The sequence below is a fragment of the Oncorhynchus gorbuscha genome, linkage group LG22 (genome assembly GCF_021184085.1).
Source record: "Oncorhynchus gorbuscha isolate QuinsamMale2020 ecotype Even-year linkage group LG22, OgorEven_v1.0, whole genome shotgun sequence".
Lineage (NCBI taxonomy): Eukaryota > Metazoa > Chordata > Actinopteri > Salmoniformes > Salmonidae > Oncorhynchus > Oncorhynchus gorbuscha.
The window spans coordinates 14,076,143-14,090,264 of NC_060194.1; the positions used below are offsets into that span (position 1 = coordinate 14,076,143).

The window sequence follows — 14,122 nt, forward strand, 5'->3', positions numbered from 1 at the left end:
AAAATTCAATTTGTAAGTCGCTCTGGATAAGAGCGTCTGCTAAATGACTTAAATGTAAAATGTAAATGAATTTATCCTTGAGAAAAGCTATATTTTTAGCAATGGAGTTGGGAGTAAGACATACCTTCAGCTTGAGACGACTTCTCAGACTTGTCATCTTCCTCCATCTTCTCCTCATCCTCCTCTTCGAGGCCTTTCTCAGCCACTCTATTGGGAGATTTGGGAGACTTGGCTGGACTCCCTTCTTTCTCCTTCTTGATTTCCTGGTCTTCCGATGCTTTGGAAGACTCCGTTTTTTCCTGGAATTCTGGACTCTTGTCCTGGTCCCCGACGTCCTCATTGGGAGTGTCTTCTTTCTCAGGTCCGGCCTCCTTGGAAGACTCTCCGTCAGAATCACCGTTGACCTCCATTTTCTCTTCCGTCAGTTCTTGGTCTTCCTCGTCTTTTAGGTCATCTCCCTCCTCCTTAGCTTTCTCGTCCTTCAACTCCTTCTTGGGAGACGCAGCCTTCTCTTCCTTCTCTCCCTCCATCTCGTCTTCCTTGCCTTCCTGCTCGTCTGGTTTCTCAGCTTTAGTACATGGAAGGTCGTTGTCACCTTCCTCTTTCACCTCCTTGCCTTCCACATCCTCCTCTTTGACATGAGAGGGTTTCTCAGCAACAGCCTGCTCAGAGGCAGTAGAGGGAGCTCCTTCGCGGGGCGGCTGAGGCGCCCCAGCCGATCCCCCCTTGGTGAACTTCCTGTGGGCCTCAAGGAAGCCCAAGGCGGGGTCGTTGAGGATGTGGTAGTCGGTGCGGCTCACGCCATGCTTGGAGGCACCCAGGAGGAGGTCGCGGTCATGCCTGCCGCAGTCCCACCACTCCGGCAGGTCAGAGCTGGGCTGGCAGAGGCGCAAGCGCTCGCCCAGCAGGGGGTGGGGCAACACCTGCTCGCGGATGCGGCGCAGCAGCTCGATGCGGTAAAGGGTGCGTGATGCCCGCTCCTCCGTGATGGGGTCAATGATCAGGGTGGGGTCTGGGAGCTCTGCCAGAGAGAGGAAAATAGTTGTTAATCTAGTCAGTCTTTCTAGGGAATGATCCTTTGCTTTAGCTTAAGTAAATGTAGGTATGGCTGAAGTTGTGTTCAAGAGCTCTCTGTAATTAAATGTGTGAGGGCATTTACCTGTGTCGGTCTTGACCTGCATGCGACACACCCGTTTGCACATAGCCACGAAGGAGAAGTAGTATTTCTCTAGGCTCTCGTCAGTCTTCTTGTCCAGACGGGCGAAGGCCCTGAACTGGGTCCAGTCAAAGCGCTGACGGGCCGTGTCATAGATCACGCCAAACGTGGACACCACGCGGTAAAAGTCAGCTTCCTCACGCCTGGTCCACCTGACAACGAGACACGGAAGGGTTAATCCAACAATCAATGGGACAGAATGCAATGTATGAGTAGTGTATTGATTAGGAGACTGGAGCATTATGGGTACTGTATTACATGCATCATGTTACAAGTAGCACTTCTCAAACAAGCACCAAAGAATAATACAGGAAGTTAACGAACTTCAAGAAACTCTTGACTGTACTGCCTTCCATACAGCCGGGTAACAAATTGAAATGTTTATTATATACATATTGTTTATGGTGTATAACATATCCTAAGAAATCTGAACGGAAGTGTGCCTCAAAGATCTAATCAATAAAACTATTCATGTTTCTATACCTTTGACGCCTCTCTTTGAAGAAGGCCCCTCCTTCCGCCAGGAGAGCCGTAGCCTCGGGAATGAACGCTCCGCCCTTGGCCATATAAGGACTGCCCTCTGCCATGAAGGCTCCGCCCTCATGCACGTAGGCCCCTCCACCATCTGTGACCATGGAGAGTAGCTGTTCTCGGGGACGCCGGCGGCGGCGGCCGTCGGGCCGGGCCATGGCCTCCTGGCGGAGCTGCTCACGTTTGTGCGTCCGCTGGTAGGCAGTGATGAGGCGGCGGAGTCTAGCGGTGAGGGCCGAAGCTGCCGGCCAGTACAGACGACCCGCCCCTCTGCTGCCTGCTCCATTCTCACCTGGTTTAGCTGTGAGGGGGAGGAGAAAAGGGTGGAATATTAGGACAAATACATTTGACTGCATACTGTTGAGATGGTTCTGAAAAGCAACTTTGGGTTCTTTGGGTGCGTACATTGGTGGTTTGATATAAAAATAAATATATACATATTTTGAACTAAGGATTGATGGATGGTGAATCATCGTCAGACAGACTGCTAGTAAATAATACACTGTCAAGCTTTTTATTGAATTTATCCTAAAATTGTGGTCAACATGGCCGCTCCACTTACATTCACCACTCTCAACATCCATAGCTTCCTCTTTGTCATCAAGGGGAGAGTTAGTGAAGTCATCCATCTCATCTTTAAAGGGCATGCGGAGAGGCTTGTACTCTGGGTCCTCATCCTCTCTGTACACACAAAGAACCAGAGATGGAGGGATGGAGAGAGAAGAGAAATTAGTTTTAAACTTAAACAGAATCAAACAAAGGAGCAAGGGAAAAAGTGGGAGAGCCAGGAAGAGAATATTGAGGGAAATTGGAGATGGGAGGTGGGAGGTCAGGGAGGGAAAGGAAGATCGAGTGGAGAGAGGGAGACCAAGACAGGTCAAAAAACAAACAAATAGGATGGAGAGACAGGAAGGAAGATGAGTTGGAGGGTGACTGGGACAGGAGGTTGATAAGAAAAAGAGGAGGAGGAAGAGGGGAAAGAGGTGGTGGTGAATTTTGGCTGAGTGTCTTACCCCTCCGGACCATCTGCCATCATGTCCGCCCCCCTCTGCTCTGCAGCGATGGCCTTGGCGTCAGGCATGCCCACCCGCTCCAAGAAACACAGTGCAGGGTCGGCGCGCACCGAGTTATACTTCTCATAGCCTGGGATGGAGAGGGAGCGAGAGAGCACGATTGAGAAAGAAGGAGAGAGAGGTTGAATTACAGAGTTCTACTTTCCACATCCGGTGAAGAGAGAGGGAGTGGGTGAGAGATGATTGCATTGTGACTGGGAAACGACACGCACCAGGCCAAGAACATAGCAGACGTTGACTGACAATTTACAGTGGAAATGCATATACACCTAGGCATTAATCATGATACAAAGTAGCATCAATCCTGAAAGACTGAACAAAAAGCAAGAGAAGCCAAATTGAGTTTAAAACAAAACCCATCATGAAGTTCAGAATCACATCCTAAAAATGAACTGCCATCCATATATAGAGATGCGAAAAACAAAAACAGAAGGACAGACCCCAGGGTCCAGATGCAGACAGGGGGCAGTGCCTGTTGGAGCGTGTGTGAGCGCGCATCTGACTGTGTGTGTGTGTGTGTTAATGTGTATAAGAAAATCTGTGTGTCTAAGTGTGTGTGCGCCTATGTCAGTATGTGTGTGTATTTGCCCAAGTGTGTGTAGCAGAGAGAGAAAAGTGCCCGTTGGAGCTTTCCAAGCAGAACAGATTAGAGCCTGCAGATCCCACTGAGCACGGCGGGTGGGAGGAGGGGGAGACAGAGGGGGCGGGGGGGAGAGGCACAGGCTGGAGCCCCTCAACCGTGCCAGTTTGCAGACCAGACTATCCCCTTCTCCCCCACCCCTCAGCCTGCCCCCCCCCCCCCCCCCCACTCCCCAAAGCCCCCACCAGAACATCACATTTCAATTAGGATTTATGCGGTGACACATTGTTCCTAACCGCTGTTGCGCCCCGAGCCAAGCGCTAATCATGAGGGGGTTTATAGGCCATCACTCTTCCTTCTCACAGCCCTGGAGAGTGTGTGTGCCTGTACAGTGTGTACAGTGTGTGTACCAGACATGTGTGAAGGTTTGGTGTGTGTGTGTGTGCGCATGCGGGTGTGTGTGTGACAGAGGCAGAGAGTAGCTTCCTCCCCCGGCCTCCCAAGTGAATGAGGATTATGATAAACTATAGGCTAGCTCTATTGTTTCCATGTGTGTTTGAGAGAGCACCCGTGTGTGAGAGTGTGCGCGCGCGTCAGGGCTGAGGCACAGCACGGATCCATAATTGAATCAGAGAGGGTGGCAATTATGGAGAATAATGACAATTATCCCAAATTAATATGAATATTTATCACCATCAATACAATTGACACTTAAAATCGTTACAATTCTGGCTTGTTATCTTGTTTTGCACTGTAACACAATAAAAAAAGGTGGTTAAATCTAAACCAGCTAGCCCATAGCTAAAAGAGAACTAACCTCATGATAAAGTGCATCAACCAACTGTGGTTGATAGAACACTGGATAACCAGGGACTAGATGGAGGCTGCAACAAGTCTGTGCTCACACACACGTACCTACACAGCCCATCTTCTCGGGCTGCTGGACATAGCCATCAATCAATCTCCTGATGTCTCACTGAGCCAGCTGTGCTCCGCGGTCGCTATGGGAACACCAATCAAGCCGAAGCAGCCATGAACTCGGGCGGTGTGCGTGTGTGTGCGAGTACCGAACGGGTGGGGCTTACCGTGTTTGAAGACTCCGATGAGGAGCGATTTGTCCGACTCGCTGTCCCACCAATCGGCAGGGACCTCGGCGTGGAAAGGCTGAGGGATCCAGATATCCATTTCACTGTGGGCCCAGACCAAGGGGAAAGGAAGAGAGAACGAGGGGAAAATGAATTAACAGGGTCTAGAAATCGGCGCGTGTCCGTATTAGGCCCCATCTCCAGGCATCTGGGAGGAAATATGGTCATTAGCCACACTGCTGGAACATCTCCACTGTGGCCCAAATGGAACCGTATTTCCTACATCCTGCCTCGACCAGAGCCAAAAGTAGTGCACTATATAGGAAATAGGGTGCCATTTAGAAAGCAGCCCTCATCACTAAGGAGACCTAGGCAGAGCAGGCCTAACCTTATCACCACTAGCAGCCTGCCCTGATGCCTGCAACGCTATCACCACTAGCAGCCTGCCTGGCCTAATCCAATACAGACACACACAGGCAAGCTGGCACTTATACACAGGCACACACACACAATAACTGGCACATATATGCACACACACACACACACACACACACACACACAATAACAGCATTGTAGCTATTCAGCGAAGAGCCTCAGACGCCATTGACATGGTGTGCACGTTTTCGGCATTATATATGCATGCACATCTGGGTGATGGGGTGAAACGAGGGGAGAGGGAGGGAGTGTGAAGATAAAGCAGGCAGGGGCTTGGGAGTGTTGGAGTGAGAGATAAAGGGATGGAGGGAGGAGACGGAAGGGAGTGGATGCCAACCTTGAGTCTGTTCCCTCTAGGATCCGGTCGGCTTGGTCACCGACGACTTCCTGTCGCAGATAGTAGAGCATACGGACCCTCAGGAGAACTCTGTGTGTGTGTGGGGGGGGGGGAGAGACAGAAATAGGAAAGAAAGAAAAGGGAAGAGAGGGGGAGGGTAATAAAAGTGAAACTCTGGTCCCGTGCGCCAGCAGCAGTAGCTGGCTAGAGCGGCTAGCTGCGGCAGCGGATCTTTGGCACTGGCCGTTACCCATCCATCACGCTGCCAGGCCTGATTAGCCACGCCGCGCGCCAGCCCCTGCGCCTGACAGATGGCACCACATAATCGCCCCTGTGTGTGCCGCCTTTCACCCGCTTCCAACAGGTCTGCCTGGCACCTGGCCTGGCGCGGTGCCAGCCTCAACCCCAAAAAACCTGGCCGCCACAAAATCTCCCCGACAACAACAGAGTAGAAAGAAGAGTTGCGGCCAAGGAAGGAGGAGGGAAAGTAAATAGGACACTGGCTAGAACTAAACAAAAGGAGTGTGTGTGTTGTGTGTGGGGCTAGTTGGAGTGGAGCTATGGAACTCATGTGAAATAGGATTACCGGGGACTAATGGGTGTTCGATTTTTGGGAATGATAAAGAAACCACCAACTATCAACGGTGTGTTATGACAATATGGTGGTGTGTGAGTAGGGGTTGTGTTTCCGTTAGGGGTTAAATGTCAGAGGTTAGGGTAGACCAGTGTGTTTGAGACCACGTAAAGTGAGACCGGTTCAAGACCGGAGCAAATCGAGTTCAAGTCAAGACTAAGACCGGAGGGGGGCAAGAGAGTCAAAACCAGTCAAATATGAGTCCAATTTAGGACAGTGACAAATTTTTTTTTCTAAAAATTCAAGAATTTCTGTGCTCATATTAGAGAAGAACTAGGCAAGTCAGTTAAGAACATTTTTTTTATTTACAATGACTGCCTACCCCGGCCAAACCGGACGACGCTGGGCCAATTGTGTGCCGCCCTATGGAACTCCCAATCATAGCCAGATGTGATACAGCCTGGAATCGAACCAGGGACTGTCGCGACGCCTCTTGCACTGAGATGCAGCGTCTTAGACCACAGCGCCACTCAGGAGCCTTCAGAAATTGAGACTGGTGAAAAATGCATGCCGAGGGAAAATATAGTCACTTTACAAGTTGTTACTAACCCAAACACAGTAGGGAACAATGACAGCCTTCAGAGAATTTGTAAAATAATAAATGTTCTGATTTTATCTCTTCAGTTGTTGTTGGAAAGGAAAGCGTTAAGACTGAAGATGAGAAAAAGATCCAATAAGGATTTTTCTTTGGTGGTTTTTGGGGAGATAAATCTAGCTGGCTAAACTCTATTAGGGAATCATTTTGGAGTGACAGTGGACATTTCACATGTTGATTTTTAATGGGTTGGACGTTTAACCAAAACTTACGGAAACGACTTCCTTCAAAGTTCGCAGCCATTTCATTGAAAATAACTTCAGCGTGAAACGTTGTTGCATCTAAACTTAAGTTCACCGGTCACTTTGTGTGCTGTTTGTGAAAAAGACATTTGCAACGGGAAGTAATAGTTAACGCTTAATGGTTGCTTTTTGTATTCTTATGATTGGGACCTACTGGCGTATTATGTCAGTGAATGTGCGCCATGTCTTTTAACATCATGCTGTGTGTGACTGCTGTCTATCGGCCCTATGTGTTTAACATAAACTGCACTCTCCTACATAGTGCGCTCTGGTATTACAGTCGCTGTCCATCCGGCATCACGAGCTTGTCTCGCACATCCTTTGACGTGTCACTGTTCTTGCTTTTGGTGATGTGTGATCGTGATGGCGTAAGGCTAGGTTGTAAGTGTGGTTGTGGGTAGCATTATCCGTGTGGGTGCTATCTGTGTGAGTGGCAGCCAGAAGCTCGACTCAGTTCTGTTTTATTCAGTTGGGTGCATTAAGTGATGGTATGATTTTTGAGTTCAGTACATGTTGGAAGTTGCCACATTTCACCACTGAGCAAACATGTCTATAATAGATATTAAGACTGTTACAACTCCCCCCCCCCAACCCCCATCACTAATAGTGAGCGCACAACTTGCAAATAATTCCCCTAACACTTCCCTACTAGTGAATCAAGGAAATTCTGACGAGCGCAACAAGGTTTGAGGATATTTGTCAATGAAAGTAAAGAACAGTAATGTTACGAGTCAAGTAGGAGGCCCAGGTTTTAATAGGTGATAAGATCATTTTATGAAACGTGGGTATGTATATTTCACCTGGCGAAGCAGTTTAACGCGCTGACTAAAAGGAAGCTGATAACTACTGAGTTTCTTACGCCACTAGTCTCGGGAAGAAATGACGAGTCCTCACTGTCCGACAGTCAAAATGTATCAGACAAACATGGGGTCTCGAGACCGGACTCGAGCACAACGACACTGAGCTTTGATCAATGGCTAATTTGTTCTTTTGGTGTTTGAAAAACGACAGCGTTGAGGTTAGGATTTAGGGGTGACTTACTTATTACAGTGGTGTTTAAGGTGTCTTTTGTAGCTGTCCTCCTGCAGTAGCAGGTCAGGGTTACAGCTGGCCAGCCACTCTGCCCTGGGGAGCTGGGGAGGGGCAGGCGGGGCTGGTTTCCCTTTCTTGCCCTTACGACCCCGTGGTACTGGAGTAGACAGACCTGCAGGAGAGGGGGGGGGATCACAACAACAGTCAGAGACATTACAATTTAGGGTAATAGATTCATTAGTTCTCAATGAGATCCCTTTATAAAGAGAGACCTGGGTTTGACAAGTCTAGTAGCAGCAAGGATTTTTATCAATTATGACAATTATTTATTTGAAATGGCCATCTGCAAACTAATTGATAACATTGAAAACATTGAAATAGCAAGGAATTGGGCTAACTATGGTTTGTGTAACCAAATCAGATTCCAGTTTGCTTAGGCGGGAAACCAATGAGGATCAAGGTCAGATAAGTTATGTAAGGTCAGACAACCAGTTTGAGCCGATTCTAGTCCAGCGCTAAACCAGACAGAGCATAAGGTTAAAGCAAGGTCATGTCAGGAGTTGTTGTGGAAGGAATAAGTGGGGGAGGGGTTGAGTGAGCGAGGGAGGGACGTTGGTGGTGGTACTGTGAAAAATCCTGTGGAATTCGACGCATGTTTATTCACTACTCCTACTGGGGGCTATTGGGCAGGTCTTAAAGAGCAGCTGGTGAGGTTGCCATTGTGAGACAGTGGAAAGGTGGTGGTGTGTTCGTTACGTTTTTGGTTAATTAAGCTACGGTAATGCTGCAGTAAGGGTGCGTAGGGATACGTACCGGAATGGTTAGTGAGCGTGCGGCTCTGTCCATCCTCGGTGGGCGTGATGAGGTCCCAGATGAAGCTCTTGATGTTCTCGTCGCCACGGTAGTGCAGCAGGCAGTAGGCCAGCAGGGCGCGGCAGATGGTCTCCACATCTTGCTCCCGCAGGGGCCGCTTGAAACGCCCGTGGGACAGGATGTCTCCCCAGCGACCCCACCTAGCAGGGAGGGGGAGATCATCACAGAGAGGGGAAGAAAAAGGGAGGGGAGAGACGGAGGGATAGAAAGTGATAACGGAGAGGGGGGGAAGAAAGGAGAGCGGGAAAGAGAAAACAAGATGAAGGAAATGATAAGAAAAGAAGACGAACGAAGCAAGGAGAGAGAGAGGAGAAAGAGATGAGAATTATTTAGTCAGTGTCCCAAGTATTATCATTTATCCCGATGACTCACATTTACAATCTGGAGCTGGAAGGTTTTTTATTTCCTAATTCCTCCCCCCACCCAAACTACTACAGTAAGGTTGAGGGGTGGGTATGAATGGGGCGGTGTTATGTCTGGCTCTCTGCCTTTCAACCATGTTCCAATGTCACACCACGATCTGATTCCGTGACCCCGTTCGCTCATGACCGCACATGCAACCGACAGCACATCTCATTACCGCGGGTGACCCAGAGTAGATTTCTACTTGTGACAACCGAGCGAAGACTCTCGTCTCGCCCTAAAACGTTTCTACATGGCAGTGAGATAACCCCACTGACACCCAGACGATAGGAGTGCGTTTGTGGGTCGAGGGAGGCTGGGGCTGGTCTATGGAGGGAGATGGAGTCAATGGCAGCAGCGTCAGTTGAATTGAGTCCTCTCAGACGTGATGGCTCTAATTTGCCCTACAGCCCTGGGGTCTAGACAGTACAGTTGACTCGGTCGCATGTGAAAAACAAACCCCACTGCTGGTCAGACGTGGTGAGTGCATGCAGCCAGCCGTGATCTCTCCCAGCGGAGGGCAGCCGAGCACGGCGACTAATGAGTGCGTGTGTTTATACGTAAGTGCTGAGCCATTGTGTGTGATGTAGGCGCTGGTTGGTTGGTTCACTGTGTGGTTGCGTGTTGGGTCATTATAGGAGTGCACGCAAGATCGATCTGGGCTCGTGTGTGTGTAAGTATACAGGCATGTTTAATGGCCCCTTGCGTGTGGGAGCCTCAGATGGCTAAGTGTTAAATTACTCTACATGGGAGTGTGCAAGCAATAGCGCTCCTTGGGCGTCATTTCCCCCCAGACCACCGCAGCATGACCAGACCAGTCGCTTGTGACTGGTGTTTAGGCAAGCACACATCCTCAACCTCCTGAGCCTACAAAGGAGGGAAAGGAAAGATGAGATCGGTACCCTGGAAGCCAGACAAGATATGACATCTCTCAGGAATCAGGTGGACTTCCTGACCGAGAACATGTAGAGGTGAAAGGACTGGATGAGTGATAAGGGCTGTGGTAATATCACTCTGGTGTGTTTGATTAATTTCTTACATCCATCTAACAGTCTGTAGTGTCTAGCTGTAGATATGGACCACTATGGTGAAAATCTTTCACCGAATTCCCCCCAGGGAAAAAAACTAAAACAGATTACATTCTTTCAGATCTATCAGGGTTAGCCTTCCAAAGGGACATGGAGAACAAATTTCTAACAAATTTCTATGTCTTTCAGATGTCCACTCACCCATAAACCAGTAGGTTCTTCTCCACCCTAAAGCACTCGCTGCGGGGGTACCCTTGGGCTCGGTCCTGTGGCCGCCTGGGTTTAGTCAAGGGCTTCTCGTTCTCGCCGTCACTCTCCAGCTCGGAGAACTCCGCCAACTCGTCCTCCTTCATTGAGCTGTAGTGGCGTGTCTGCTTCCGTACTCTCGGCGTGTCAATCACCAGGGTGTTCTAAGAAAATTGTTATTTAAAATCACACAAAATTAAACTGTGTCAAACCCCCTAACCACATTTCCCTCCCTGTTAAAATGCTCAAAACAGGTAGCATGTTATTATTGACCTTATTACCAGTTTCCCTGCGGATAGAGATCGATATATTAGGTACAGTACACGTCAAAGGTTTGGACACCTACTCATTCAATGGGTTTCCCTTATTCTTACTATAATAACAGAATACATCAAAACTATGAAACACACATGGAATCATGCATTATCCCCCATTTTTTATTTTTTAAATCAAAATAGATTTGAGGTTCTTCAAAGTAGCCACTCTTTGCCTTGACAGCTTTGAACACTCTTGGCATTCTCTCAACCAGCTTCACCTGGAATGCTTTTCCAACAGTCTTGAAGGAGTTTCCACATATGCTGAGCACTTGTTAGCTAAACTCCAAGCGGGCTGTCGTGCCTTTTACTGAGGAGTGGCTTCCGTCTGGACACACTACCATAAAGGCCTGATTGGTGGAGTGCTGCAGAGATGGTTGTCCTACTGAAAGTTTCTCCCATCTCCACAGAGGAACTCTGTCAGCGATCATCGGGTTCTTGGTCACCTCCCTGACCAAGGCCCATATCTCCCCCGATTCCCCAGTTTGGCCGGGGGGGCCAGCTCTAGAAAGAGTCTTGGTGGTTCCAAATTTCTTTATTTGAGAATAATGGAGGCCACTGTGTCTTGGGGACATTTTTTTGTTTCCCTGCCGCAGATTTGTGCCTCGACACAATCCTGTCTCGGAGCTCTACAGACAATTCCTTCGACCTCATGGCTTGGATTTTGCTCTGACATGCCTGGTCAACTGTGGGACATTATAGACAGGTGTGCGCCTTTCCAAATCATGTCCAATTAATTGAATTTACCACAGGTGGACTCTAATCATTCATCTCACGGATGATACATGGAAATGGGATGCACCTGAGCTCCATTTTGAGTCTCATAGCAACGCATCTGAATACTTAAGTAAATAAGGTATGTTTGACATATTTTTATAAATTTGCAACAATTTCGAAGAACCTGTTTTCGCTTTGTCATTATGGGGTATTGCGTGTAGATTGATGAGGATTTTTATTTATTTAATCCATTCAAGATCAAGGCTGTAATGTAACAACATTTGGAGTCAAGGGGTCTGAAGTTTCTGAAAGCATTGCACACACACACACACACACACACACACACACACACACACACACACACACACACACACACACACACACACACACACACACACACACACACACACACACACACACACACACACACACACACACACACACACACACACATATATATATATATAAAAACTCATCCAGGGTGACTTGCAGAGATTATGCGGCTGGATTAAGTGCTATACTCTAGGGCCCTTGAGAGGGAGGAGAGAGCAAGAGCGGTGTGGGGTAGAGACGAAGAGGAGAGGAAAAGGACTTGCTCTCTAGACTGACTAAGTGATGTCTCTGTTCCCCTCCGGCAGCAGCATAAGCTGCTTACTGCCTCTGGGTCCACCGAAGAGGGGAATGCGGGGTAATTAAGGAATAGAAAGAGATTCCCACAGCCACCGTTTTAAATGAGCTAGACTTAGCCCAGTTATGACTGGGGTGCCACGCATGGCTAGCCTGGGGGTAATAAGCCATATTAATTAACGCTTTAGATTAGTGTATGTATGAGGGAGATAATACTATTGAGCGCCGATACTTTAGCATGGTGTCTAAAGGGAGGGGAAACGCTGGTGTGACCACCCCGGGCTGGGTTTCTCCCATTCCCATAGTAAATGCTGCAACAGAGAATTCAGCCCCAGCAGCCAAACTGTCAACACAAAATCGGTAGCCTCACTGTCCTCAAGTAGCCAGTAACTGTACAGTCCTTGAGACTGAAATACTGACCAAGCCAAGTCTCTGCCCTCCCAGTCTCTGCCCACCCCTGTCACACTACATTTCCCACAATTCAATGTCCTGAGGCTCACCCGTCCATTGATAGCATCCATGTCAAGCTCTGCCTTCTTGGCCCACTTCTGCCAGAAGTCTGGGTCCTCCAGGGAAATGTCCGTCCTGTTCCCAGCGGCCACGAAGCTCGCCTGGGGAGAAACGGAGGAGAAACGGTACCAACGGCGAATCTCCTGAATGCGTTTTCTCCACCTTCTTTTAATCAAATGACACTTTTGATCTCAAAGAAGTGCTGCTGGGTTAGCTCCCACTGACACTGCACAGCTTGGTTCTGAACGAGCCTGGCTCTCTAGTGTTAATGACCATAGAAATAGAATTCCTAATAGAATGGGGCGACGGTCCACCCAGGCCCATAGACTTGAAAGGGTAAATCTGTTCTAGTAATTAAATTCCTATGGTAATGGCTACTGGATTGAATGAGGGAGCTAAGAATACATAGGAAACAGCGTATTGAAGCTACCTTGGCGAAGGTGGACCCCTTGCCCTCGGACTCAATGGTGATGGTCTGGGTTCGTCTCTGGAGGATCTGGTCAATGTCTTCCTCGCAAAACTTCGAGCCCTCGTCCTCCTCGTCCATCAGAGCTCCGTAAGCTCCTTTGCGGAGGAGGTCCTCCACTTCCTTCTTAGACAGCTGCTGCACCTGAGGTGGTAGAGTACATTTAAGCGTTTAGATCACGGAGCTCGGCACATGAACAGAAGTTTACCTTTATTAAGGTAATGAAGTACGGTTGAGAAGACCATATTTCCAAAAAGACAGGTGACCAACCTTCTATTGCTGCATATATAACTTAGACTATAACAAGATGTCCTCAAGCCTGGTCTTGCTATTTGACTGTGTGAGAACTGTGTGTGTCGTACCCCGTTGGCTGCGTTCTCTCGCCCACTCATGGATTGCAGCACAGCCTTGTCAAGGCCCAGCTTGAGACTGGCCTTGTCAAACATCTCCCTCTCATAGGAGTTCCTAGTGATGAGTCTGTAGATCTTCACCGCCTTGCTCTGGCCAATCCTGTGGCATCTGGCTTGGGCCTGAGAGTGAGGAAAAGAGAAAGAGGTATGGAGAGAAAAAAATAACACGCTTAGATTCCAAAAAGCATAGATCAACTGATAATAAACGAAGTCATGGAGCTGTGTACCAGTGTGATAACATCTTGTCTGCCCTGTTTTGGAATGTTCACTCGTCTGCACTGTGTTTTGTTTAATTTGCAAACCTGTGCACTGCATTTTCACTAGCGTCTGTCTACTGTATTTAACAGCACTGTATTGACCTGTGCAGTTATTTGAGTTGTGACCACAGTATTCTCAAAGATTTAAAAAATGGCATCTTCAACTATCAAATTTAGTAGTGAGACTATTTCAAAGTCCAGCCCAGTCTTCATACCTGTAAGTCATTCTGGGGGTTCCAATCCGAGTCAAAGATGATGCAGGTGTCTGCAGCAGTCAGGTTGATGCCCAGGCCCCCGGCCCGGGTACACAGCAGGAAGACAAAGCGGTCGGAGTCCGGTCGAGAGAAGCGGTCGATCGCAGCCTGCCGGAGGTTACCCCTCACGCGGCCATCGATACGCTCGTACGGGTACCTAGTCGGATGGAGACTGTCATGGTCAGCGTCAACAACACAGTCATACTAAAACAACCCTCGTTTCTGACTGTCATCGATGTGCTCCTACAGACTACTAGT

At 48.5% G+C, this 14,122-nt stretch overlaps 1 protein-coding gene across 1 annotated transcript in view; it reads right to left on the reverse strand.

Moving 5' to 3' along the window:
- LOC124009083 (chromodomain-helicase-DNA-binding protein 7-like) overlaps positions 1 to 14,122 on the reverse strand; it is a 79,567-nt gene that overhangs the window by 13,979 nt on the left and 51,466 nt on the right. The window contains 14 exon segments of the mRNA XM_046320584.1: positions 125 to 1,021; positions 1,160 to 1,368; positions 1,700 to 2,048; positions 2,310 to 2,428; positions 2,761 to 2,890; positions 4,486 to 4,589; positions 5,258 to 5,347; positions 7,770 to 7,932; positions 8,574 to 8,773; positions 10,265 to 10,473; positions 12,468 to 12,578; positions 12,908 to 13,087; positions 13,306 to 13,473; positions 13,826 to 14,021. Of these exon segments, the coding sequence (XP_046176540.1) occupies positions 125 to 1,021; positions 1,160 to 1,368; positions 1,700 to 2,048; positions 2,310 to 2,428; positions 2,761 to 2,890; positions 4,486 to 4,589; positions 5,258 to 5,347; positions 7,770 to 7,932; positions 8,574 to 8,773; positions 10,265 to 10,473; positions 12,468 to 12,578; positions 12,908 to 13,087; positions 13,306 to 13,473; positions 13,826 to 14,021 (3,125 nt within the window).